Genomic DNA, 25,927 nt, shown 5'->3' with positions numbered 1-25,927 from the left:
ACCAAGTTCTTCTTCTCCTTTGCCTTTCCTCTCGATCTCAGAGAGTACAACATCCATTTGAAACTGTCGGGTTTTGTTGGTAATATATTCAGTTTTGTGGAGATACCTTGCACATTCCAACATCCAAATGTCATTTTCCTTTTTTCTTCGACAGTTCGTCGTCCATGATTCCAGTTTTACAAAGGCTTATTATTAGGTTTGATAGCATTTTCATTTTTTCATGTGACCTAGGAGCTGGACCAGTACACAGCCCCCAGCCTGGGGGACCAGGTAAATTATTCTCATGATTTGCTTCATTTAGCCTTTGATAAGCCAATATTACGCTTCAAGGCAGCATCCACTAGTTTCGGTCTAGCCCCCGGGTATTTTATTTCCCTGATACCAAACACATCTGATGAGCAGTCCCCTATCCGCCATCTGAGGTGGCGCCCTTTGGGAGACTAGAAACTCTACACGGGGTTTTCACTTTATTTTGTAATAAAATGAAGACACACTGAAATCGAACGGAGCACACCAGCAGTTACTACCAGGAAGCAGTGATGGAAGGAAAGTGACGCAAAGAAGAACAACCGAGTTGAGTTTTTTGTGGCATGACAAAAGTTTCATCTAACTGGGAGTTCACACATACAACTGAATTGCAACTGAAGTTTGCCATTGATTTTGGTGACACCTATGTTGCTTGTGTGAATCCACAGACATATGTCTGTTTGTGACCCAGCTTACGTGCGGAACTCTCTGATGAACTGAACAACGGTAAAATCGCAGACCTCTCAGAGGCAGATATGAGATATCACTGACTGAAGGTGACAAATGAATGTCGTAATGGTGGAGAAATCAAATGCTTTGTTGATTTTTGAGTAACATGATGCCATATTATATTTGAATGTATGGTTCCCGCATCCCCTAAAATGTCAGTGTGATGAATTTCTTTATCTCAGATACATATACTAATAAATAAGCCAATTAATCATCATGGTTGAATCTAACGTTTAGTTCTATTTTAAAGGCAAATTTTTGTTTACATGTGCAGAAATAGTGTTAGCGTTAAGCTTGTGTTCTGTTACGTTTTATGACTGAACAACACTGAGATGATAGCTTTATTCTGCAACGGAAATTTTTGTAGTAAACATTTGGCCACATAGTGCTTTATTAAGTTTGCAGCCTCAGCGACTTCTTATCGCAGCATTCGTAGTGAAAGGTCATGTCTCATGGTCGACGTGTTGTTTTTATTTCTCTTAACCTCATTGATAACTTAATTAGATTAAGATACACTGTTACGAAATTAGAATTATGAAAAGCAGGTAGCCGAATCAAGGTGGCAATAGGAAGATTACTGTTTAAAGTTGTTGGCTGGCGTTGTATAACTATTTAATAAATCATTTGTCGTCTCGTTTATCGAATTATCAGTGGCAACAATTTTTTGTTATACGTTTTAAAATGAAAAAGAAAACTCGAGCAACCGAGGTTGCCACATTACTCAGTGTGCTGCGATTCACAGCAAGAATCTTGTTGCCCCGGCATCACAACGCTTTGTTCCCAATATTTTCTACGTTGTACATTGCATACAAAAACCAAAAAATGAGAAATATTCCTGTGTCTTTAGTGCCATTACCCGATGATATTTTGTTAGAGCTAATTCCAGGATCTCGTCATGAAGTGATCGTAGATTCGAACAGCTGCTTATTTGTTAGCACTAGTATACTTGATGAGCTTCGTGTGGCAAATGGACATTGGGTAAAAGTACAGAAAACGGATTCAAAGAATGAATCGGAGAGACCATTAAAGTGTGTGCTACTGCAAATAATTGGTCTTGTGAATCTTGACACTTCTACAGCTTTAATTAGTGATGTGAAATATGACAACCTGAAAAATAGTTTGGAATTATCTGATAACCATAGCATATCAATTCTTGGACGCCAAATGGACCAAAGTTTTGTACCTAGTAAAGCAAACAAAGCGGCTGTAAGATATGTAAAAAGACCTCCTGATATAGATAATGCATTAATGGATGTTGTGTTGACGAAATACTTCAAATATCCACGATATCTTTGTGAAAATGAACTATTTTGCATAAATGTTTTACACTGTGCACCAGAAATCCGTTACATGCCTGGTAACCAAGGTATCGATAAACTGTACTTTGTAGTAGAGGAAATTACAGGTGAATCATATACTGATGATTTCTTAAAGGACGTTAAAATGGGATACTTCATAGAACAAAGTTCATCAACATTAATACAGGCTGGATGTCATCAGAGGTACCTCCCACCTGTTCGTTGGAGACTGGTGGCAGACAAGACAACCTTGGCTGCATCAAATTATGACTCACATCTCATAACACTATGCCCACAGGGACTTGAGAAGTATTCTGAAGAATTAGAGAGATCTCTGCGGCCATTTATTCTTAACACAAGGAGCTTAAAAGTTAAGCCCATGTTTTTGCTCTATGGACAGCGGGGATGTGGGAAAATGAGTATTATATCAAGTGTTGCACAGAAACTGGGCCTAGCAATTTGGAGCATAGACTGCTTGGAAATCCAGTCAGGAACTGCAGCATCAACAGAAGGGAAACTGAAATTTGCTTTTAGCAAAGTGAAACAATTTGCTCCATGCATCATGCTGATGAACAATATAGAGGTGAGAATAATTTATATCTTATGTGCACTACACAGTAGGAATTTAAAGTTTCATTTAAACTGCTCTGTGGAGATGAGTGGTCAACTGGAGTGTCATTTGTGCTTCCATTCACATTTTAGATTTTGTGTAGGCACCACTCTGTTGTGATATGAGTGAAGACACTGAATACCATAGGAGATATAGCTATATTAGACCTATGTTTCTTCTGTACATTAAGTGAATGACTTATCTATCATATCGGGTAATGGCTTATATACGACACATTAAAGACACCATCCCCATTCAGTTTCTATGTAAATAGTCATCCACATTGGCATCACATAAGTGTACTAGAAAAAAAGTCATCTTTTTCATTCACACTATTCAGCTGCTGTTCTTACATTACAAAATATGTAATGGGTATGTGACTTTATAGCTGGTCTATAGCTAGTGTCATGCACGACTACTGTTAGTGGTAGGCTTATTACAGTTGACATTACCTCTTATAGCAATAACAGGGATTTGGCACCCGAAGATCAAATTTTTAGATAATTTGTAGGTGGAGTGGCAAGTTACATATTTGAATTTTGGATAGCCGCAAGGTCATGCCTTATGTCTGCACATATTGTTAAAAACAATATATGCACAAATGAACTGCATTTTGTACATAGCTAACAATTTGCAGAACATGTGGAAATTGTTTTTGTACCTTGTGTCTGTTATGACCATATATAACGTGATTCTAGTGAAGAAGTGAGTCACCTGTATGTTATTTGAAGTGTGACATATGTTATGCAGGTGGTGTCTGATATTTTTTGTTTGTGCTTCTATGTTGTAGGTGTTTTTTGTGTGTTTTGTTTATAGTGTGTCATATAGTTCTTGTGGGTGGTTGTCTAGATTGTGTAGTTTACTAGTCTTACAGACCTAACAAAGATGGTGATCTGTTTGAGTGTTGTATTATACACCTATATGGCGAGTTCACTGTTGATCAAAGTACAGTCAGTGACATTACTCTTGTTTATGGAGGCTGTGTTGAAAAAGTGAACTGTAGAATACTTGATGTGTCGGTTAGGTTGGAAGGTGATTGGTAGTGAATAAGTGCAGCCAAGAAATGTCACAGAAATCTTTTTAAACAATTGAAAATCCAGGAAGGAATAATAATATTAATAATTATTAATAATAATATTAATAATAATATTAATAATGCATAACATATGTCACACTTCAAATAACATACAGGTGACTCTTTGCCTTTAAATATGTCTGCTTGTGTCTGTGTATGTGCGGATGGATATGTGTGTGTGTGTGTGCGAGTGTACACCTGTCCTTTTTTTCCCCTAAGGGAAGTCTTTCCGCTCCCGGGATTGGAATGACTCCTTACCCTCTCCCTTAAAACCCACATCCTTTCATTTTTCCCTCTCCTTCCCTCTTTCCTGACGAAGCAACTGCCAGTTGTGAAAGCTCGTAATTCTGTGTGTGTGTTTGTGTGTTTTGTTCATGTGCCTGTCTGCCGGCGCTTTCCCGCTTGGTAAGTCTTGGAATCTTTGTTTTTAATATTATAAAAGGATGGATTACTACTCACTATATAGCAAAGATGTCGAGTCTCTCTCACACACAAAGCTCTCACTCACTTATTAGGTGTTTTGTTGTGCCTGTTTGTGACTCAACAATAATCGTTTTTTGTACATACATTTATGCCCCTTATAAAAACCCAGTTTTTACACTGTGATCTGATATTTCAAGTTATTAATATGTTTCAATGTGTAAATAAGAGCAACATTTCCTATAAAAGAAAAAAAAAACTATTACAGTGGAGGTTCTGTTTGCATGTTGGTTTTGTTTTGCTTAAGTTTTCCTGTTTCAGACTAAACCTAGCTGCTTGTTAATGACCACAAGGGTGTATCTGTATGATATCACATTGTTTATCAGTCTCATTAAGAATTCCTTGGCCATTGAAGGGAGAGCTACAAAATTCCACATAATAATTTTGTTATATTTTTTAAAGAATGATCTAAACTGCATTATTATTACATTAGTTACCCCCATAAGGAGCATGGTCTGAAAGTAAGCTTGCATTTTCATTTGCATGCGCAAACAATGACAGATACTTCTTATTGCATAACAGGCTAAATGGGCTAATTGAACCTATCGATACCAAATGTTGCCTTTGCCCCTTGATATAATTATATTATGGCAGTGATGCACAAATACAAAGAGAACAGAACAGTTACAAAATTTGCTTTGCATCTGTATTATTATTTCGAATGTAGGTTGTGTTGGCAGACTGATATGTAGCATAGTCTGGTGTCTAGATTACATTGAAAGATGTGTGTCTGATAATGAATTAGTAAAGCAGTATCAAAGGCTTCAATTAACCCAACAGAAACTGAGTTGTTTAATCATCACTATAATTCATTCATTCATCATATTCTGAGGATCATGTTACGAAAGAGAATTTTCTGGGGTGTGGAATCAGTCAAGGTATAAATAGCGAAGAACAGTAGCTGTTAAAAATTAATCATGTACACCATATTAAAAGTAAGAGGGCACTACCAGAATGAATGTTCATACTGCATCAAAGTGTGCACTGATATGAAACATCCTGGAAGATTAATGCTGTGTGCTGAACCAGGACTCGAACCTGGGTCTAGCACACAGTTTTAATCTGTCAGGATGTTTAATATCAGCGCACTTCATTGCAGGGTGAAAACTCATTGTGAGAACCACTCTCCAGGCTGTGGCTAAGCTATGTTTCTGCAATATCCTTTCTTTTAAGAGTGCTAATCCTGCAAGTTATGCAGGAGACATTCTGTGATGTTTGAAAGATAGGAGATGAAGTACTAGCAAAAGTAAAGTTATGAGGATTGGTCTTGAGTTGTGCTTGGCTACCTTGGTTGCTGGAGCACTTGCCTGTGAAAGCCAGAGTTCCCAAATTCGAATCCTGGTCCAGCACACAGTTTTAATCCTTCTGGATGTTTCAAAGTATCACTTATTTATATATACTATTTACATTTGAACTGGATAATTTTAACATATTTTGATTGACATCATCCCGGGACGTATTAATCATTTTTATTAATACTGATCTGCATTAGTTAAGCTTTTTATTTTTTCTAAAGTAAATAACTTTGCTTTTTGCTGTGACCCAGTTAAATGCATTTTCTGTTGTATTTCCTGTGTCTGGTAAGGTTGAATTTGTACCCCTCATTAGTTTATCATCACATAAAAATAGTTTTCCTTAATGACTCATACAAATAATAAGCAGGCAGTGGCAGGAAAACACCACTATTTAGTATAACTGAAAAAGTGAGAGCTTTGTAAAAAATTTGCAACTTTTATGCTAATCTGGTTATTTGACCTGAGTAAGCAAAACAAGTTTATAGCAGTTTAACAACAACTGATGATTAATTCAGTTTCTAATGATGATTTCCTAGGATAAGGTATGCCTTAATTTATTGGCTTGTCTGAAGGGTTTCCTCTATTATTTGAGTGGTGGAGTACAATAAATGTTTGACTCACTATCAAACATTACAAATATTGAAAAGCTTTATCAGTCTCATGTGCAGATAAAAAATAGGAACAGGCAAAGAACTGAACCTTGTGGGGTGTTACATTTGATTGCCTTGTGCCCTGCATTCAGGTGCAATCCTTCGGCAGTATCTTATAATGTGACCACGTTTTGTTGGGACTACTTGACCAATTCAAGGGGAATGGGAAGACAAAAGAGAAGGAAAGGTTACAGGAAATTCACTGTTCAGAGAGTAAATAAGAAGTCACTTCAGATTGGTTGACATTTCTACATGCCTGTGCCTGTTATTAAACATTAAGTAGGATTTTTTTGTATTAGTTTCACTTTGGAGATCATTTTAGATGTTGTATTATAAAAAATGCTCTTTTGGTAATACCTAAACCCCTAGATTTCAGAATAATGTTGTAGATACAAGTTATCATACTTCATGTCTTTTTTGTTGCAGTATTTATGTAAGACTAAAAATGAAGAAGAAGATGCACGAACAATCTGTGTATTTCATGAGGAAACAGCCAAGTTGTTCAGTAATGTGGGAGATCTTCCCATAATATTGATTGCTGTTTGTGACAACAGGAGTGAATCTCTGGTATGGTTACAGTTCAGCTAAATACACTTATTAGTAATTCAGTAACTATGAGACAGAATTGCTGGAAATACATACCTTCAGGAGGCAAAATGTTTAGTACTGGCAATAGAGATGCACCAAAGTAAAAAGAATGCCATGATCATAACTTACAGAACTATTAGTTCATTTTTCGGACAGGAGAGACCCGTCAACTGTAGTCCTTACTAAAGGTGGGTCCCTCTCATTGTGGGGGCTAAGTGACTTCCTTTTCCCAAATTAACTTTCCCCATTCTATCCATCTCTCCTCCCCGAGGAAGGAACTGATGACTCTAGGATAATGTCATCAGTTTGGTGTGTGTGACAACAGTGCTAAACATTTCACTGGACAGCAGTTTATTTCGTGTGTCTTATTTTTATTGATAGACTTTTCATTTGATACTGTTGTTACTAGTTTATATTTCTGTGTTTTTATGTCTTTATTTCCTCAGTTTTAGTTATAAAGTTTGAAAAGAAACTGCCGTATCTGTTGGTGATTATAGTGGAAAGTAGGGAAGAATTACAGCAGTGTGTGAAACTCAGTTGCCCCCAGGGGTTTGGCATTCATTTGCTGTGTATGGGCTTGGCAACCCCGCGGATCCAGGGCTGAGAATTGGTAAGCGCCAGCAGTCCCCTGTCACTGTACGGTCTGGGCATGCTTCAGCAACCACCTTGTGGCACGGCGGCGGAACATTGTGTGTCACAAGGAATGGGGATCTTAGCTTGACTGCCCGGATCACAAGGATGGAATAAACCTTTATAAAAAAAACCTAAATCTCAAGATGTGCTGCGCGCTGATGGGATGCATGGCTGTTGAAGTGGAACAGTCATTAGCGGGGAACCTGCCGCACCTCGGTTGTATAAGGCTTACTCAGGCAAATGGGACTCTGTCTGAGTGGACCCTTATTTCTCCAGCTGCTCGTGGGACTGAGATGGAAACCTTGAAATCTTCTTCTTCTCCTCCCAGCAGGAAGGGTGTACCACCTGGGAGTTCTCACAACCATTCATCAAAAACATTGAGGTGAGGCTAGTCCTCCTGACTTATTGTCAGTAATGGGACTCAAGGAGTCATGAATCCTAATGTCTCTCTAGTGATCAAGAGGTAGGAGGGGACCTTTGAAAAAGTGTCCCCCTTCTATATCTGGCTGGAACCCAAAAGTCTATTAAGCGGTTGCGCAATGGTTCCTTGCTTGTTGACACTAACTGGGCAAAGCAGGTAGAACTTCTTAAGAAGTCATAGAAATTGGGTGAGTACGACATCATTGTTGAGTTGCGTAACTCCCTTAACTCCAGCAGAGGCATGGTAACCTGCTGTGATATTATGGATATAGATGTTGCTGAACTCAAACAACAATGGGCACCACAGGGGATCAAAGATGTGGAACAAAGGACATGCAAGAACAATGGAGAGACTGAGAAGACTGTCACTTTTATTGTGTCAGGTTTCCTCCAACTTAAGGTTCGGCCCTATGTACCTAACCCTATGCGATGCTTCAAATGCCAGCATTTTGGCCATACAATGCTGAGTTGCAGAGGCGAAGCGACTTGTGGGTCCTCACTCATCATCTTGATGAACTACCCTGACCCTTTCTCCTTTTGGGGGACTTCGTGCTCAGAGTGCACTATGGGGTTCTAACACCACATGCCCCAAGGGTCGGGTACTTGAGGAAATGCTGCACAAAACAGATCTTATACTGCTGAACATGGGTCAAGCCACACATTTTAGGACCACTACAGGTTCGTCTACAGCCGTAGACCTCTCCTGCTCCCCTGCTCTTGGGGACACTGCTCAGTGGGCAGTGGATGATGACCTTCGTGTTAGTGACCATGTTCCAATCTGTATCCATCTGTCTGATGGAGCAGATCCTGAAAGAAAGCCACCGAGATGGTTATTCAAGAAGTCTAACTGGATGCTTTACAGGCAGTTAGCTGGTTTCGAGCAGTGTGATGCCATCCAGGACTGGGTGGATCACATTACAGCTGTGATTCACCATGCTGCTGTTGCATCCATCCCAAAGTCTGTGGAAGTGTCGAGGAGTAGACCTGTCCCTTGGTGGAATGATGAGTGTTGCTTTGCGACCAGGAACAGGAGGGCAGCAATGCGCAGATTCAGTCGATGCCCTACAGATGAGAATCTTGCAAACTTTCGAATGGCGCATGCAAAGGCGAGGAGAGTAATTTGGAAGAGTAAGAAGAGGTCTTGATAAGAGTTCCTGAACTCCATAGATAGATCCACACCCGCATGCAAAGTATGGGAAGCCATTAGGAGGATCCCAAGGCACAACTCTCGACCGCCAATAGCTGCTGTACGAATACAGGGCTCTTGTAACATCGACAATAGATATCGCTCAGACAATGGCTGAATCATATAAATCCATTATGGCCGATTCCAGTCAGGATCCCACCTCCCGTCAATATTGGGAGACACAGGAGAAGGCTGATCTCGATTTCCGTTCCACCAGCATGGAAGAATACAACCAGCCTTTCTCTTGTGGTAGCTGGATTCTGCATTGTCAGTTGCTTGTGATATGACCCCTGGAAACAACCAGATAACCTACATCATGCTACAACAGTTGGACCGACGGTCGAAAGAAGTCCTCATTCAGCTCTTCAGTAAAATTTGGATAACTGGCGACTTTCCCAACTTGTGGAAGGAATCTATTTTAATTCAAATTTTAAAACCAGGAAAGGATCATACAGACCCTGGCAGCCTGACAACCTGCGTAGGAAAGACACTGGAGTGTATGGTCAGTCGGCGCCTAGTGTGGGTTCTGGAAACCAGGTTCCTACTCAGTCCCTCCCAGTGTGGGTTCAGGTGGTATCGCTCCAGTCTCGATAATCAGACCCTGCTTGAAGATGCAATTCAACAAGCTCTCCATCATAAGCAACACCTATCAGTGTTTTCTTCAATTTGGAAAAGCCTATGATACTACCTGGAGGCATAATATTTTGCCGCAGCTCATAAACATCAGTGCGGATTCCGCAGATGTCTACCGATCCTCAGATGATCCTTTCTCTTGGACAGGTATTTTGGATACAGGGTTGGGAATGCCTTGTCTGTCTGTTTTAAGTGAATGGTGTCCCTCAAGGGAGTGTTTTAAGTGTCATGGCTTTTGCCATCACAATCAATAGTATTACAACCACAGTGTGATGTCCAGTACTATGTTCCTTATTTGTGGACGACTTCTCCATCTTCTGTGCATCCTACAGCCTCACCACGGCTGCTTGGCAATTGCAGCTGATGATCAGATGGTTGGAGGAATGGTCTCACACTACAGGTTTTAAATTCTCATTAGAGAAAACAGTTTGTGTTCCTTTTAATCATTCCTGCTCTCTGTTTAATTTGCCCATTTTGAACTGGAGGACACTGATCTCACTTTTATTGAAAAGGTGAAGTATCTGGGTCTTATGTTTGATGAGAAGTTAACGTGGTTGCTACACCTTAAAGAACTGAAACTGAGATGTCTCAAGGCCTTAAACATCCTTAAATGTGGATATTCAGGAATCCAGCCGGATGTTTGTGTCATTCTCGCACGATATTTCAACAGCGTGCCTCGCTGTCTTCTTCAGGTGCTACCTGAGACTGGTCCTTGAGTCGATCGAGTCCAGTATTTATGTCTGGGTGGAGCTGGGCGTTCCCTAATCGGTCCGCGCCGAGTCGAGTGTTCCATCTGTGGTCCGCGCCAGACTCGGCTTCAATGGACCCCTCCAGTCGCGGATGTTCCGACTGCCGTCGGCGCCCGTTTCCTCAACGGTTGTGGTTGTCATTTGGGGTGTGTCAGATCCGATCTGAGATGTTGGATACTCTATCTCATGATTGTTACTACGGTTTCCACTTCTGTTGCGTGCTGGGCGCTCCCTAATCGGTCCGCGCCGCGTCGTGTGTTCCATCTGAGGTCCAGGTCATCTTTTACATTCCCCAGCATAGCCCCAATTTTGGTGGGTGGGCAAAATATGCTCTTGATGTCATATTTCTGGAGAATCCTGATGATCTTGGTAGAGATAGGTCCGGCATATGGCAAGTATGCCATCTTCTTTGCCTCTCTACATTGCCCCTCTCTGGTCGCCGGTGTTCCCTCCGCCGTCCGCGCCCAGCCTGGCTGTCTTCTGAAGTCGAGTTCATGATCTGGGGTGTGTCAGATCTGGTCTCTAATGTCCAACACCTTGTCTCACGGCTGTTCTCTCGATCTCCACTTATATTTCTTGCAGAATCCTGGAGTGTGCTGCGTTGAGTTTTCACAAGCTCAAGCGCTGGATTCCAGGCAGTGCTGATTTGGTATCCCGAGTCATGGTTGATTAGATTGTCTGTGACCTTAATCTCAATTGCTTCTTTAATGACACTGTCCCAAAATATTGAGGTCTGTGTCACAATCTTGGTGTCATTGTAATCCATTGAATGACCAAGTTCCAGACAATGCTCTGCTATGGTTGATTTAGTTGCCTGCCTGAGTTTGGTATGTCTCTGGTGTTCTTTACACCTGATGTCCACAGTTCTGGTGGTCTGGCCAATGTATGACATCCCACACTGGCATGGTATGTTGTAAATACCTGGCTTGCGTAGCCCCAGGTCATCTTTTACATTCCCCAGCATAGCCCCAATTTTGGTGGGTGGGCAAAATATGCTCTTGATGTCATATTTCTGGAGAATCCTGCTGATCTTGGTAGAGATAGGTCCGGCATATGGCAAGTATGCCATCTTCTTTGCCTCTTCTGGTTCTTCTTCTGGATCCTTTGGCCGGTTGGCAGGTTGAAGTGCCTTCTGGATATCTCTAGAGGATTACCCATTCCTGCTGAACACTGATTGTAAGTGTTCTATTTCTGTGGCCAGACTATCAGAATCTGACAGAGTTTGTGCTCTGTGGACCAGTGTTTTGAGCACTCCATTCTTCTGTGCCGGATGGTGGCAACTGCTGGCTTGAAGGTATAAGTCAGTGTGCGTAGGTTTGCGGTACACACTGTGTCCAAATGTGCCATCTGCCTTTCTCTTCACCAGAACATCCAAGAACGGAAGTAGTCCATCCTTCTCCATTTCCATGGTGCAACAATTGGAAGATGCTCTCCTCTTGCACAGGCAAAACACGGAAATCATTTTTTGCTGGGTTCCTGGGCACATAAGCATTCAGGGAAACGAACTCGCTGATGCTTCTGCTAAGGAGCTGTGCTCCCTTCCTCCTCCTGCCAGTTGTTCAGTCCCTCTGCGGGCTGTCACTTTATTTGTGACTAGGAAGGCCATATATTGGTGGGACTCCCAGTGGCTGGAAGTGAGGAACAAAACTTAAGTGTGACCATGGATCACCTCCTTCCTCTTGCGATAGTGTGAAGAAGTAGCTCTTAGTCGGCTTAGAGTGGGACATTGCCCACTGACACACGCCTTCCTCTTACATCGGGAGGAGCCCCCAGTATGTTAGGGATGCGGAACACAGCTGTCAGTACGACATATTTTAACCGAGTGTGTTTTATATGATGACCTGAGGGTTGAATTGGGTCTCCCACAGGATCTTCCCTCTATTTTAACTGATAACAAGGCGAGTGTTGTTTGTGTCTTAAAATTTTGTGCGCTGTCCGGAATTCTTCCCAAAATACTTGGTGTGCAATGTTAATGTGTCACAGAGTGGCTGGGTCACGTATTGTTTCTAAGTCATCCAGCCACCGTTATTTGTCCCATTCTTAACAGCATCTTTACAGGTATTTTTTCCATGATTTTGTTTAGTTATCCCACTGTGTTTCGCTGGGGTTTTATTAGGGCTTTTCTGAACCTCACCTGTGGTGGGATCAAACATAGTTTTCCAGTTCATTGATCTCCTTCCATAGATTATGAAAATCTTCTTCGGTATGACATTAATGCAAGGGTGTTGATGACATAGGTGTTTAGCACTCTGCGCCGTAAATCATCACCACCACCACCACCACCATCAAAACACCGTCATAAGAAAGGAAGGCAGCTCATGGGCATAAAATAACTGACTTACAGTAAACAGTACAAAGGAAACTATGGAATGTTGTTAAAATTTCACAATGTTGTAAACAAGGACCCATTTAACCATCGATAAATACTTATAATATAAAAGTTTTGTGTTGTGTATCTGCTCTGCTATGTAGATCGTGAAGAGGTTGGATGTGGAGATCAAGGGATGGTTTTTCCTAGATTTTGTCTCTCAACCCGAGGCACTTTCATGACTCTGTATGCCAACACCTTGATACATCTTAGTGGACTCTGTGTAATAGCAGTGAGTGATGTTAATGTAGCATAAATATGTCAATATTCAACTGTATATTGCCAGATTAATGTGTTACATATGCTGTCAATGTATCCATAGCTGTATACATGCACTTGCTTTGTAACTTGACTTGTCCATTATCTGCTACATTTGGTGCTTTTGTATGTAAGAGGACTCATCCAAGACAGCAGACAGGATCTGTTGTTGTTGTTGTTGTTGTTGTTGTTGTTGTTGTGGTCTTCAGTCGTGAGACTGGCTTGATGCAGCTCTCCATGCTACTCTATCCTTTACAAGCTTCTTCATCTCCCAGTACCTACTGCAACCTACATCCTTCTGAATCTGCTTGGTGTATTCAACTCTTGGTCTCTCTCTACGATTTTTACCCTCTACGCTGCCCTCCAATACTAAATTGGTGGTCCCTTGATGCCATAGAACATGTCCTACTAACCAGTCCCTTCTTCTTGTCAAGTTGTGCCACATACTCCTCTTCTCCCCAATTCTATTCAATACTTCATCATTAGTTATGTGATCTACCCATCTAATCTTCACCATTCTTCTGTAGCACCAAATTTTGAAAGCTTCTATTCTCTTCTTGTCCAAACTATTTATCGTCCATGTTTCACTTCCGTACAAGGCTACACTCCATACAAATACTTTCAGAAACGACTTCCTGACACTTAAATCTATACTCAATGTTAACCAATTTCTCTTTTTCAGAAACGCTTTCCTTCCCATTGCCAGTCTCCGTTTTATATCCTCTCTACTTCGACCATCATCAGTTATTTTGCTCCCCAAATAGAAAACTCCTTTACTACTTTAAGTGTCTCATTGCCTAATGTAACTCTCTCAGCATCATCCGACGTAATTCGACAACATTCCATTATTCTTGTTTTGCTTTTGTTGATGTTCATCTTATATCCTCCTTTCAAGACACTGTCCATTCCGTTCAACTGGTCTTCCAAGTCCTTTGCTGTCTCTGATAGAATTACAATGTCATCAGTGAACCTGAAAATTTTTATTTCTTCTCCATGGATTTTAATACCTACTCAGAATTTTTCTTTTGTTTCCTTTACTGCTTGCTCAATATACAGATTGAATAACATCGGGGAGAGGCTACAACCCTGTCTCACTCCCTTCCCAACCACTGCTTCCCTTTCACACCCCTCGACTCTTATAACAGCCATCTGGTTTCTGTACAATTTGTAAATAGCCTTTCGCTCCCTGTATTTTACCCCTGCCACCTTTAGAATTTGAAAGAGAGTATTCCAGTCAACATTGTCAAAAGCTTTCTCTAAGTCTACAAATGCTAGAAATGTAGGTTTGCCTTTCCTTAATCTAGCTTCTTAGATAAGTTGTAGGGTCAGTATTGCCTCACGTGTTCCAATATTTCTACGGAATCCAAACTGATCTCCCCCGAGTTCGGCTTCTACTAGTTTTTCCATTCGTCTGTAAAGAATTCGCGTTAGTATTTTGCAGCCATGACTTATTAAACTGATAGTTCGGTAATTTTCACATGTGTCAACACCTGCTCTCTTTGGGATTGGAATTATTATATTCTTCTTGAAGTCTGAGGGTATTTCGCCTGTCTCATACATCTTGCTCACCAGATGGCAGAGTTTTGTCAGGACTGGCTCTCCCAAGGCCGTCAGTAGTTCTAATGGAATGTTATCTACTCCGGGGGCCTATCAGTAGTATATTTATTATTTGTCAGCAAGACTGATATTCAGTCTGCAGCAATTTTTTTCTTTTTTTTTTTTGGTATTATAAAGTGGCCCTTTGCTTGACATGAAATTAAAATGGCCCTCTTGCTGATTTTTGTATGCTGTACACAAAAAGAGAAGCAGGCTCTTCAGTTGGGAGTACTACTGCCAAATCATATTTCATCAGTTCTAAAGTTACTGACAGATTTCCAAAACAGTTTCTGGATTCTGCCACTTTAGTATTGGGAAGTTGAAATCTTTCAATTAAAACTTGAGAATTGTTATTTATTTTTCTCATTGTGTGCATTTACTCACTATCTGATTAGAGTACTGGGGAAATTTCAAAATATAGCCCACATTTTTAACGTGTCTTCACTGTTACAAAATAACAACTAATGATAGGCAGCATTATTTTAATATTAGTATCATTTTTCTATTGTGTACTCTGTAAGACTAATGATGGCTACATCTTGCTAAACTATCAGGCCATCCTTCATGAACTGTACTATTTGAGTAATAGCATCTCTGCTCTTTGAAGTTGGGCATTATGGTGGCTGCCTCCTCCCCCCCCCCCCCCCCCCCCTTCTAGTGTACAGAATGCTATACTTACAGTTTGTTGCATTGTTTTATTTCCATATTTTGGTGGTACAAAGCATATAATTGTAAACAATGAGTAAGGAGCATAAAATTATCTTTATTTCTCATAAATGTTATGTGAAAGTTCTTGTAGACTATAAAATGTTGTAGGACAGTTCTTGTAGAATATAAATAGTTTTGGGAATAAAGGAGACCACTCGCTGAAAAGCAGAAGCGTTGCATAGGTATGTGTGTGTGTTTTTGTCTATTTTTGCGTATTTTACTATAGTTCGTGGAAGGATAATGCTAGAAGCTAGCAAGTTCTCTTTCTTTTCGAGCGTGCTTATCGACAGCTCAGCACTTGTGTTTTTGGTGAGTGGTCTCATTTAATCCAAAAATGTCTCTTACTCATATTATGTGAATAGTAAAAATTATTCTGTAAGTATGATTCGCTGTGTCTGAAGTATGATAGTGTCATAGATGAACATAGGGAGGGAGGAGGGGTTGCACGTAATAGTTGCAGTTTTTTTTAACGTAATGAGTGACTAGATTTGTTTAGTTGTGTAGCCCACGTGCCTCTACTGATTATCTTTCTGTAGTTTTAGTACATGAAACTGTTAGTTATTTTCCCCAAAAATCAATATCGTACTGTATAACTGGTTGTAAATAAGAGTGGTATGCTATTTTATGATTGTCTTTATTTGCATTAAAAATATGAAGCTACAAAATTTACTAACAAGATACTCTACATGTTTCTTTTGGTGTAAAATCTAGATTTAATCTCAGGAATTTAACTGAGCCCACTCCATTTAGGATGTGAGCATGGCATATTTCTGTGCACCACCTATGCCTGTTGACTGTGTGTTTATTAGACAAGTCTATTAAAAATGACTTGAATTTCCAATAATTGTAGCAGTCTGCTTAGTCAGCATAAGGTGGTAGGAATTATATCCAAAAAAAAGGAAAAGTTAGTTTGCTTAATAATTTAGTAAATGTACCTTAATCAGGTTAACTTCACAGTATCTTTTAATAAACACATCACTTTCCCAGTATTAATTACATGTTATGTTTCATAAAATGAGTTAAAGAAGTGATTGGTTTGATAGGATTCTCACCACAGGCTACAAGGAAAAGCCAATTGGACAGTGGAGGGAGGAGACCAATGCTTAACTATAGGATGCAGATTCAAATGGCTTAAGTGCTTTGAAATAATTATCAAGAGACAAAGAGGCTTATGCAGAGTAGACCAGCTAGCAGAGCTACATCAAATCAATTTTCAAACTGAAGACTACACCAAAAACATGGCATTATATTATTGCTCACTAACCGAAATGATTCATTTTATTTCAGCATGCAGAAATGCTCAGTGTGCACTTTTTATTTTCTTAGTAGCTGAGTAACCCAGTATTGCCTGGGTATTCCAGTCTCCTGCTTGTCTTTCCCTCTCCTCCTCCCATCTCTCTTTCCATCTCCTCCTTCCCCCTCTCTGTCTGTCCATCTCATCCTTCCCCTTCTCTCTCCATGTTATGACCCCCACCCCAATAGGAGGCTGGTGGTTATTACCATCTCAGTGGCTATTTCTGGACAGTATGTTATATGCATACCAAATTTGATCCAAATTTTTCCATCGGTTCAGCATGAGCACATGTTTCAACTGTATCTCTAGCAAATGTCACCCTGCAGTTTCATTTTCACACAGGTCAATGTTTATGGTGTCACATCTCCTGAACTATGTGTTGTACAAAGATATAATATTGCTGTTACTTACAGTGGTAGAAGTGAATACTGACTGCAAAATGTGTCACGAATACAGTTAGCAGTAAAGTATTAACAAATTAAAATGTCATACTTCATGTAGCAGTTTTACTGCATGAGCAGTGAAAATGTAGTAGGGTTGCCAGATATTTATTTACTTTTATTTTATTTTATTTTATTTATTTATTTATTTATTTTTGAGGGAAAGAAATGAAGGATGTTTGTAGCTACTACATTTTTGGAGGAAAAAAACCAGAGTATTTTCAGATTTTCTAGATGTTTAGAGAGATGAAAATTAGTATTTATTTAATGTTTCCACTATTACTACAATGGTATTTATTTACAAATACAAAAAAATTTATACAGATTCATCAAACTTTTACCGATATTTTGTAGATGTTTTTACATCCTTCAGTAATGTAAGATCTTGTTTTACATATTCAAAAAATTTTTTGCATGACTACTTCAAATTCACCATAATTTGGATCTCTGCCTCAGTCTGTACTACTTCTGTTTCTTGGCTCATTCCATTTGTTATTCATTAATGAGAACACTTTCCACAGAAGCATTAGATCCTGATATATGGAACAAGAATCCCTTTATCTTATTAATATTTGGTACGTTATATTCTGGTACAGCTGAAAAGAAACATAACCACTCCGATACATCATTACTGTCATTGTTCAAACTTTTGTGTAAGTTAGTCTTGAATTCAGAGAATTCTTCATACAAGCTATCAATACATATGTGACCTCTAGGTTAAGTATTTCGACTGCAGTTTAAAGGCTTTAAATTCAATTTCAATCTCCAAGGAAAAACCAGCTAAGTATGCTTATTGATTATTGACAGTAATATCGTAACTTTTTTCTGGGTTCTGAAGGAAATTACAGTAAAAGCCATTGAAATCTACAGAAAAAGCCATCCCATAGTTCCTTTGCCATGCAGTCATAAACACCATCCTTCTGCATCTGTTTACACTTACCACTTACAAGATGTGTTTGTTTAAAGGTCTTGAAGACACCCCAATCACAACCTTCTGATGTTCTGTTAACTGTGGCCAACTTTGTTCACAAAATAGAGGTACAGTGGAATGTCCGATTTTACATTTTTCATGATTCTACACAATAAATTCGTAGTCCCCGTGAAAAACCCATAAGATCAATGCTAAAAATTCTCCAATTTTATATTTCTTGCCAGTAAGGTTTACCTTGAGTCTAAGTTCTTACTCGATGTCTCGCTTGTCTTCTCCCATTTTCTTCCTATTGACGTTTGATGTGACTGAATGAGTTACAAGTGGTACAAAAGACAGACGGTTTGCACCACAGGTGGTGGTGGAGTCAAGGGAGTATTTTAGGCCATTGTGGAGAGCGTAGATGTGAAAGAAGAAATGCTGCCATAATCCACGATTGATGTTGCTGACACAACTTGCAATCGTTAGCTTCACTGCACAATTATAATACAACTACTGCTAGGTTGCAGCGATACTGGAAAAACAAGACAGTTGATGCAAAGTGTTCTGGATTGAGACAGTGTGTGATGAAAGGGCCCATCCACCACCATTTCTTATGCTACTTATAACTCAGTCTCATCTCTATGCATATATTCCTGAAGTACTGTATTCAGTAACAATATCAATCATCAACCTCTTAAATTCAAGCACTGAGTCTCGAAGAATATGCTCAATCATAATTGAGGAAAAGTTGTCCATTTCTGGCATCCGTGGTGTGTGCTAAGGCTCATTACCTTATTAAGCAGAGTAAAAAGGAATGCTGGGAGCACTATGTTTTCTTCCTGGGGACGTATGCCTCTTCATCGCAGGTTTGGTCCAAGGCCTGTAGCCTTCTGGGCTGCCAACAACAGTCAACTGCCCAGGATCTGAACCTCCAAGATGCTCAGTGCACTGATCTATTTGTCCTCACAGAACACCTTGCGACACACTTTTCGCTGGCATTGTAGTCCTCTTTGTACCCTGCTACCTTTCTCCGGCAAAAAACGCAGAGCTGAACAGACCCCTCTCTGTTTCATGCCACACAACATTGAGCCCTATAATGCACCTTTCACTGAATGGGAATTGGTGCAGGCTCTTAGCTCATAACGAGACACAGCCCCAGGCCTGGATTCCATCCACAAACAGATGATCCAACACTTGGACATTCCCCAGAGGCAACAACTCCCCAGGATCTTCAACCACATTTGGCTCATGGCTACTTTTCTGTCACAATGGTGAGACAGTGTAGTTATCCCTGTCCTTAACCCCGGGAAAAACCCAACGCCTCTAGACAGCTACCGCCCAATTAGCCTGACAAATGTACTTTGTAAACTACATGAAAGGATGGGCAGCTTTAGATTAGGTTCGGTACTCGAATCTCAGGGTCTTTTGTCTCCGTATCAGTGTGGCTTCTGGACAGGGTGATCTCCAACTGGCTATTTATTCCGATCTGGATCAGCCACCCAACAGGCTTTTACTCACCGCCAGCACCTTGTCACAGGTGAATGACATGGCTTGATGCCATCACATTTTAGTTACCCTCCATGACGTGGGCTTCCGTGGTCCCATTCCAGTTTTTATCCGCCTGTTTTTATTTCACTGGCTCTTCCGGGCTAGAGTTGGCACTTCACTCAGTGCCCCTCAGATTCAGGAGAATGGTATTCCACAATGTCCTGTGCTAAGTGTCAAACACTTCCTCATCGCCATCAATGGGCCTGTGACCTCTGTAGGGCATCTGGTTACTCCAGCATTGTACATCGACGATTTTTGCATCTGGTGCAGCTCCCACTCGGTAGTATCTGCTGAGCACCAGCTCCACCGTGCCATTTGACAGGCCTCTGCGTGGACCACGACCCATGGCTTCCAGTTTTTCCCTCCAAAACGCGTGTAATGCATTTTTATCATCGACCCACAGTACACCCTGATCCAGAACTTTATTCAGGCAACCAGCTCCTCGACGTTTTAGCATAGTCCTGTTTCTTGGGCCTTACTTTTGATAACGAGCTGACATGGCTGCCCCACATTCGCCACCTAAACACTACATGAAGATTAATGCTCTCCACCTCCTGGCCCACACATCTTGGGCTGCAGACCATTCCACTCTTCTTCATCTTTACCATGCTCTGGTTTTGTCCAGACTAGATTATGGTAGCCAGGTTTATGCCTCAGCAGCTCCTTCCACTTTGAAACTCCTTGACCCTGTCTATCATTGTGGGGTGCATCTGGCTATAGGTGCCTTTTGTCCTAGTCCTGTTGGTAGTCTCCTCACAGGATCTGGGATTTTCTTTCTACACATCTGACGGAGCCAATTCCTTATTTCTTACGCAATCGCCATTCGCCAATTCCCTGACCATCCTGTGTATCCTGTGCTCTTTGCTCATGAGGGATGTCATCCTCCTAACACCTGTCCATGGGTGGGACTGCCAGTTGGCATGCGTCTCGTATCTCTCTGTTCGGACCTCCATCTCTACTCACCGGACTGCACCCCAAGTCTTTGCTCACATACCCCTCCTTGGATGGTGCTTAGACCATGGATTAGGACTGATCTGTTCCAGGGACCTAAGGTTTCTGTCATTCCTGTGGTATTCTGGCATCTTGGATGTGCCATCCTTGCAGAGTGCCACCACCTTTTCTCTGATGGTTTTACGACAATCGATAAGGTGGGATATGCTTTCACATCTCCTACTGACTTCAAACACCATTTATTGCTGGAATCATGTAATGTGTTCACAACAGAGCTTCTAGCCATTCACAGGGCCCTCCTTTTTGTTTCTCAGGCTTCCCTCCACAGTATTTTAATTTGTTCAGACTCCATGACCAGCCTGCAGGCTATCGATCGATGCTACTCTCTTAATCATTTGGTCTCTGCTATCCAAGACCTCCTCTCTTCCCTTGAGTGTGTCGTCTGTTCAGTTGTCTTTCTCTGGGTCCCAAGTTATGTGGGCATCCCAGGGAATGAACTGGCTGACTGTTTAGCTAGAGCTACGGTCACAGGTTCAAATCCTGCCTCGGGCATGGATGTTTGTGATGTCCTTAGGTTAGTTAGGTTTAAGTAGTTCTAAGTTCTAGGGGACTGATGACCTCAGAAGTCAAGTCCCATAGTGCTCAGAGCCATTTGAACCATTTGTTTAGCTAGAGAAGCAGATACTTACCCCTTTTCATTTCATGATTCCTGCTGCAGGTCTATATCAAATCTCTCTTTGCCCAAAAGTGGAATGCCTTCTGAAGCGCTACTGCTCATAGTAATAAACTCCACACAATCAAGGAGTCTACTGCAGTATGGCACTCTTCCTTCCGCTTTCCTCGGAAGGAGTCCACTGTTTTATATTGTTTATGCATTGGTCATACCCAGCTCACCCGTTGTTTCCTCCTACGTAACGACCCAACACCACATTGTAGTTGTGGAGCCAGACTGACGATATTTCACATATTTGCCTTCTTTCGGCCCTTTGTGTTAAGTATAGTCTTCCCGATTCCTTATCTTTAATATTAGCAGACAATCCATGGATGGTTGAACTGGTCCTCAGTTTCAACTGTGAAAGTGGTTTTTATCTCCAGATATAAGGTTCTATTTTAGATTTGGAGCATGGGTAGGCTGGTTGTGATTGGGACTTCTTTTACAGTCTTCTTGGTCTGTGACCTCATGACCGACCCACTTTTTTCCAATTTTTAAACTTGGTCTCACCTTTTATACCTTTACTGTGTGTGTTTAATGATCATTATTGTATAATTTGACTCCCCTGACTGGATCTGTCCACTTTTAGCAAAATCCTCTTTCTTCTGTGACTCACTTCGGAATCGCGAGACTGATGACCTCGCCATTTGGTCCATAACCCCTCTCAAGTATTACTGTTAAGACTGTCTACAAGGCCACTTAAATACAACGTGAACGAGAAGGCTCCCAATACAAATTGTACATCTGATGATGACGTTCCATTCGAGATAACATGTTGTGTCCTCCTACTAAAAAATTCTCAGTCCAGTCACAAATTTCACTTGGTACCCCATATGATCATACATTTGACAATAAGTGTACATGTGGTAATGAGTCAAATGATTTTCAGAAATCAAGAAATACTGCATCTACCTGACTGTTTTGATCCGAAGCTTTCAGTATGTCATGTGAGAAAAGTGTGAGTTGGGTTTCATGTCATCAATGTTTTCGAAATCCATGCTGGTTGGCATTGAGGAGGTCATTCTGCCCAAGATACCTCATTATGTTTGAGCCCAGAATATGTTCTACAACAAATTGATGATAAGGATACTGGGCGGTAGTTCTGTGGATTACTTCTGTTACCCTTCTTGTAGATTGGTGCGACCGGGCCTGGAAATTTTCAGTTTTAATGATTTCAGCTGTTTCTCAACTCCTCTGACACTAACACTTCTTTCATTCATGTCTTCAGTGGTAGAAGGATTAAATTGGGACAATTCTCATAGGTTTATCTTTGTCAAGAAACATTTGAAAATGGAGTTAACCATTTCAGCTTTTGCTGTGCTACCCTCAATTTCAGTTTCTGTCTCATTTGCTATGGTCTGAAATCTAACTTTGCTACCACTAACAACCTTTATATATGACCAGAATTACTTTGTGTTTCATGAAAGATCATTTGACAATATTCTGCTAAGGTAGTCATTAAAGGCTTCACACATTTCTTTCTTCACAGCCAAATCAAGTTCCTCATTGAGGTATGACACTACTGATTTTTTTAATCTAGTTTATTGAACTTATATATCTTCCTGCTTGTTTTAGTTGTCCTTCATACTTTGGTAATCATTGTTGCCACAACCTTATCATGGTCACTTATACCAGTATTGATGTGCACATCCTCAAAGAGTTCAGGTCTACGTTAACAGAATCTTCCATCGGTTCTTGGTAAAACAACATTACAATAAGTGAAAAAAACCAGTTTGCTTTTGTTCTACAATAATACTTTTATTGTGTTAACTGGTTTTCGGCTTGCAAGGCCATCTTCAGTAAATGTCAGTGGTTTTCGGCTTACAAGGCCATCTTCAGTAAATGTCTGAAAACACAATAAAAAGTATTATTGTAGAACAAAAGCAAACTGGTGCTTCTCATATATTAGGTCAGGTCTATTTGCTGCCATTAAATCCAATATATTTTCATCATGATTGAGGTTCCAAGTTATCTGTCCTGGGTCGTTTTCATAGTAGACATTTAGTAATGTTTCGTAGTCTGTCTTATCACACCCTCCTCTAACAAAACTGTAATTTTTGCAGTTAATTGTTGAATGATTAAAGTCTCCACCGATGATTACAGTATGATTGGGGAGATTGAGTACAAGTGAACTGAGGTTTCTCTGAAGTTTTCGGTTACATAAGGAAATGAGTATGGTGGGCGATAGGAGGATCCAATTATCATTTTATGCCCACCCCTGATACTGAGTCTTGCCCAAACAATATCACGTGCAACATCAATTTCTATCTTAGTTGGTTGGAGTTCCTTGTTGATTGTGGCAAATACACCACCTCCATTTCCCATATGCCTATCCTTTCAATCCACCTGCTATCAATTTCAGGTTTCAACCAGCTTTCTGTACCTGGTATTATGTGAGTTTTGCTGCTTTTCAGGAGTGTTTCAAACTCTGGCACTTTGTTGTAAATGCTTCAGTAGTTGACTGTTAGGGTTTTAGTACTCTCGCCTGTGGAAGGTATTTCTTTCGATCGTACTCTGGTACTTCTGGGTTTCCTACAGCTGTTGTTATGTGGATTGAATGGAGAGTCATCTAATCTAAAGAACCCTAGGGTGAATAGCAGCCTCTGAAGTATAGTTCACACCTGCCCATGTAGGGAGACTCTATATTTCTCAACCCTACGGTGCAAGTCCAGGAGGCTGTAGCCTATTTTGTCACAGAACGTGCAAAGTCTCTGGTTCATTCCTTGCACTCACTCAGAACCAGAGGATCATGATCAGTTCTGGGAACAATGCTGCAAATTGTGAGCTTAATTGAAAATCCATGTACAAGGCTGGTGTTCCCAACCTTCTCTGCCAGTGTCTGGAATGAGCCAAGTATGATCTTGGAGCACAGGTGACAGGCATCATTTATTCCAACGTGCGCCACAGTCTGCAATTGGTTGCACACTGTTCTCTCAACGGCTGCTGGGGTAGCCTTTTGAGCATGTTAAATGAGGCCCTCAGGCATACACACTGAGTGCATCTGTGTCCTTTCTGGCCCTTGCTGCCATTTCCCTAAGGGGTTCTATCATTCACCATTCATTTGAACTGCCAACAATTAATATACCCCTACTGTTTTGCATTTGCATCCTCTTGACTCTGGACAGAACAGGTTTCCCCTAAACAGGTGAAGTGAGTCCCACTGGCTCTCTAAAGGGCAGCACCTTGAACTTGTTGGTCAGGGGGGATCAGTACTACACCCTGAGTCCTCCCTGGCCCTCATCCACCGTGTACAGGATGCCTAAATCTACTATTGACATGCCACTTGCAGTTCAAGAGGATCAGTGATGACAGAGACTCTGGGAAGAGAGAGAGAGAGAGAGAGAGGGAAAAAAACAGAGTACCAAAATTAGGTGAAAAAATGGATAAATCCAGATGAAGCAGAGTATCTGGAAATCCTATAATGTAATAAATGATAAACTTTTTTCCTTTCATCATTTTGTTGTCAGTTGTCAGTGAGAAAATGTTTTGTAAAGGTTTGAAATTATGTGTAAAGAGTTTTGCAAGTCACTAAGTGCTCTTTTTCTTGCCCCCACAGCAGTTCTTAACAGACGGTAACTGATATGTGCTCCAAGTTTGGTTGAAATCGATAGAGTACTTTAGGAGCAGATGTTGAACACATATACATTTTATGATATTTATGGATTTATTTATCAACTAACTGAGTAATTCATAAATATTACTGCCTTTAAATTAGATGGTTGTTATGCATAATTTAATTTTGAATACCTTCTTTTTTATAGTTTATTTCCCATTTACAGAGCTGTGTCACAGAGTGTTAAAGAAATAATTTTTCTACATCCTGTTGTCTGGGAGCAAAAGTTGCTCAATACATTACATTATTCCTCAGAACATTTATTGTATAATATTTGTTGTCTCCATTCTGCTGCCCAGACTAACATCACTGCAGACTTGGCAAGAGCATTTCTTGACACCATGCATGTATCAAGTCCAAGTGAAACAGAGAGGCTGTCAATGCTAGAGTGGCTTGTGAGGTCAAGGAGTCTACACCTGGAGACTGATGTATCATTACCATACTATGCAAGCCAAACTTCTGGATTTGTTCTTGCCGATTTGGAAGCTCTCATCTCACATGCAGTCAGGTAATGAATTTTTAAGACTCACAAATAGTTTCTTATCTTGTCTCTACCTCAGAGTCAATAAGATGTCAGCACTATGTAATCTTTAATGTTTCAATGTGTCATTTTGGATTTTCAAGCATTGATAATCATCTCTCATACACATGCATTAATGTGCCATATAAAACCACAATATTGAAACTCTGGTTCTCTCTAAAAGAGCCATACACAGTAATAGTGATACAAGAATTGTCATTTAGAATGTGTAGAGTTGTTCGGTCATTTTAATGTACACATTCAAGTGCGAAATACACCCTGCTTCATTACATCACAAACTCTGGAAAGTACTACAATTGCTTGCTTAGCTGAAACAGTGCTATCAATTTGTACATCTCGAGCTACATGTAGAGTCTGCAGATTATTGTATAGTGTATGACAGAGTACACTTCCATTGTGTCATATATTACCGGGCAAGGTGGCGCAGTGGTTAGACACTGGACTCGCATTCGGGAGGACGGTGGTTCAATCCCGCGTCCGACCATCCTGATTTAGGTTTTCTGTGATTTCCCTAAATCGCTCCAGGCAAATGCCGGGATGGTTCCTTTGAAAGGCACGGCCGACTTCCTTCCCCATCCTTCCCTGATCCGATGAGACCGATGACCTCGCTGTCTG

General features: G+C 40.6%; 1 protein-coding gene across 2 annotated transcripts in view; it reads left to right on the top strand.

The window, feature by feature from the left end:
• The first annotated feature begins 699 nt into the window (after positions 1-699).
• LOC126334900 (peroxisome assembly factor 2-like) overlaps positions 700-25,927 on the top strand; it is a 114,440-nt gene continuing 89,212 nt past the window's right edge. The window contains exons 1-3 of one of the 2 annotated variants that reach the window (XM_049997609.1): positions 700-2,637; positions 6,591-6,731; positions 25,071-25,279. In XM_049997609.1, coding sequence (XP_049853566.1) covers positions 1,438-2,637; positions 6,591-6,731; positions 25,071-25,279 — 1,550 coding nt within the window. In that variant the 5' untranslated portion in view covers positions 700-1,437. The remainder of the gene's footprint in view (positions 2,638-6,590; positions 6,732-25,070; positions 25,280-25,927) is intronic. The other variant, XM_049997610.1, reaches the window with a different exon arrangement.

The sequence above is a fragment of the Schistocerca gregaria genome, chromosome 2 (genome assembly GCF_023897955.1).
Source record: "Schistocerca gregaria isolate iqSchGreg1 chromosome 2, iqSchGreg1.2, whole genome shotgun sequence".
Lineage (NCBI taxonomy): Eukaryota > Metazoa > Arthropoda > Insecta > Orthoptera > Acrididae > Schistocerca > Schistocerca gregaria.
The sequence above is the reverse complement of the archived record's forward strand: the minus strand, read 5'-3'. Positions and strand labels throughout refer to the sequence as shown.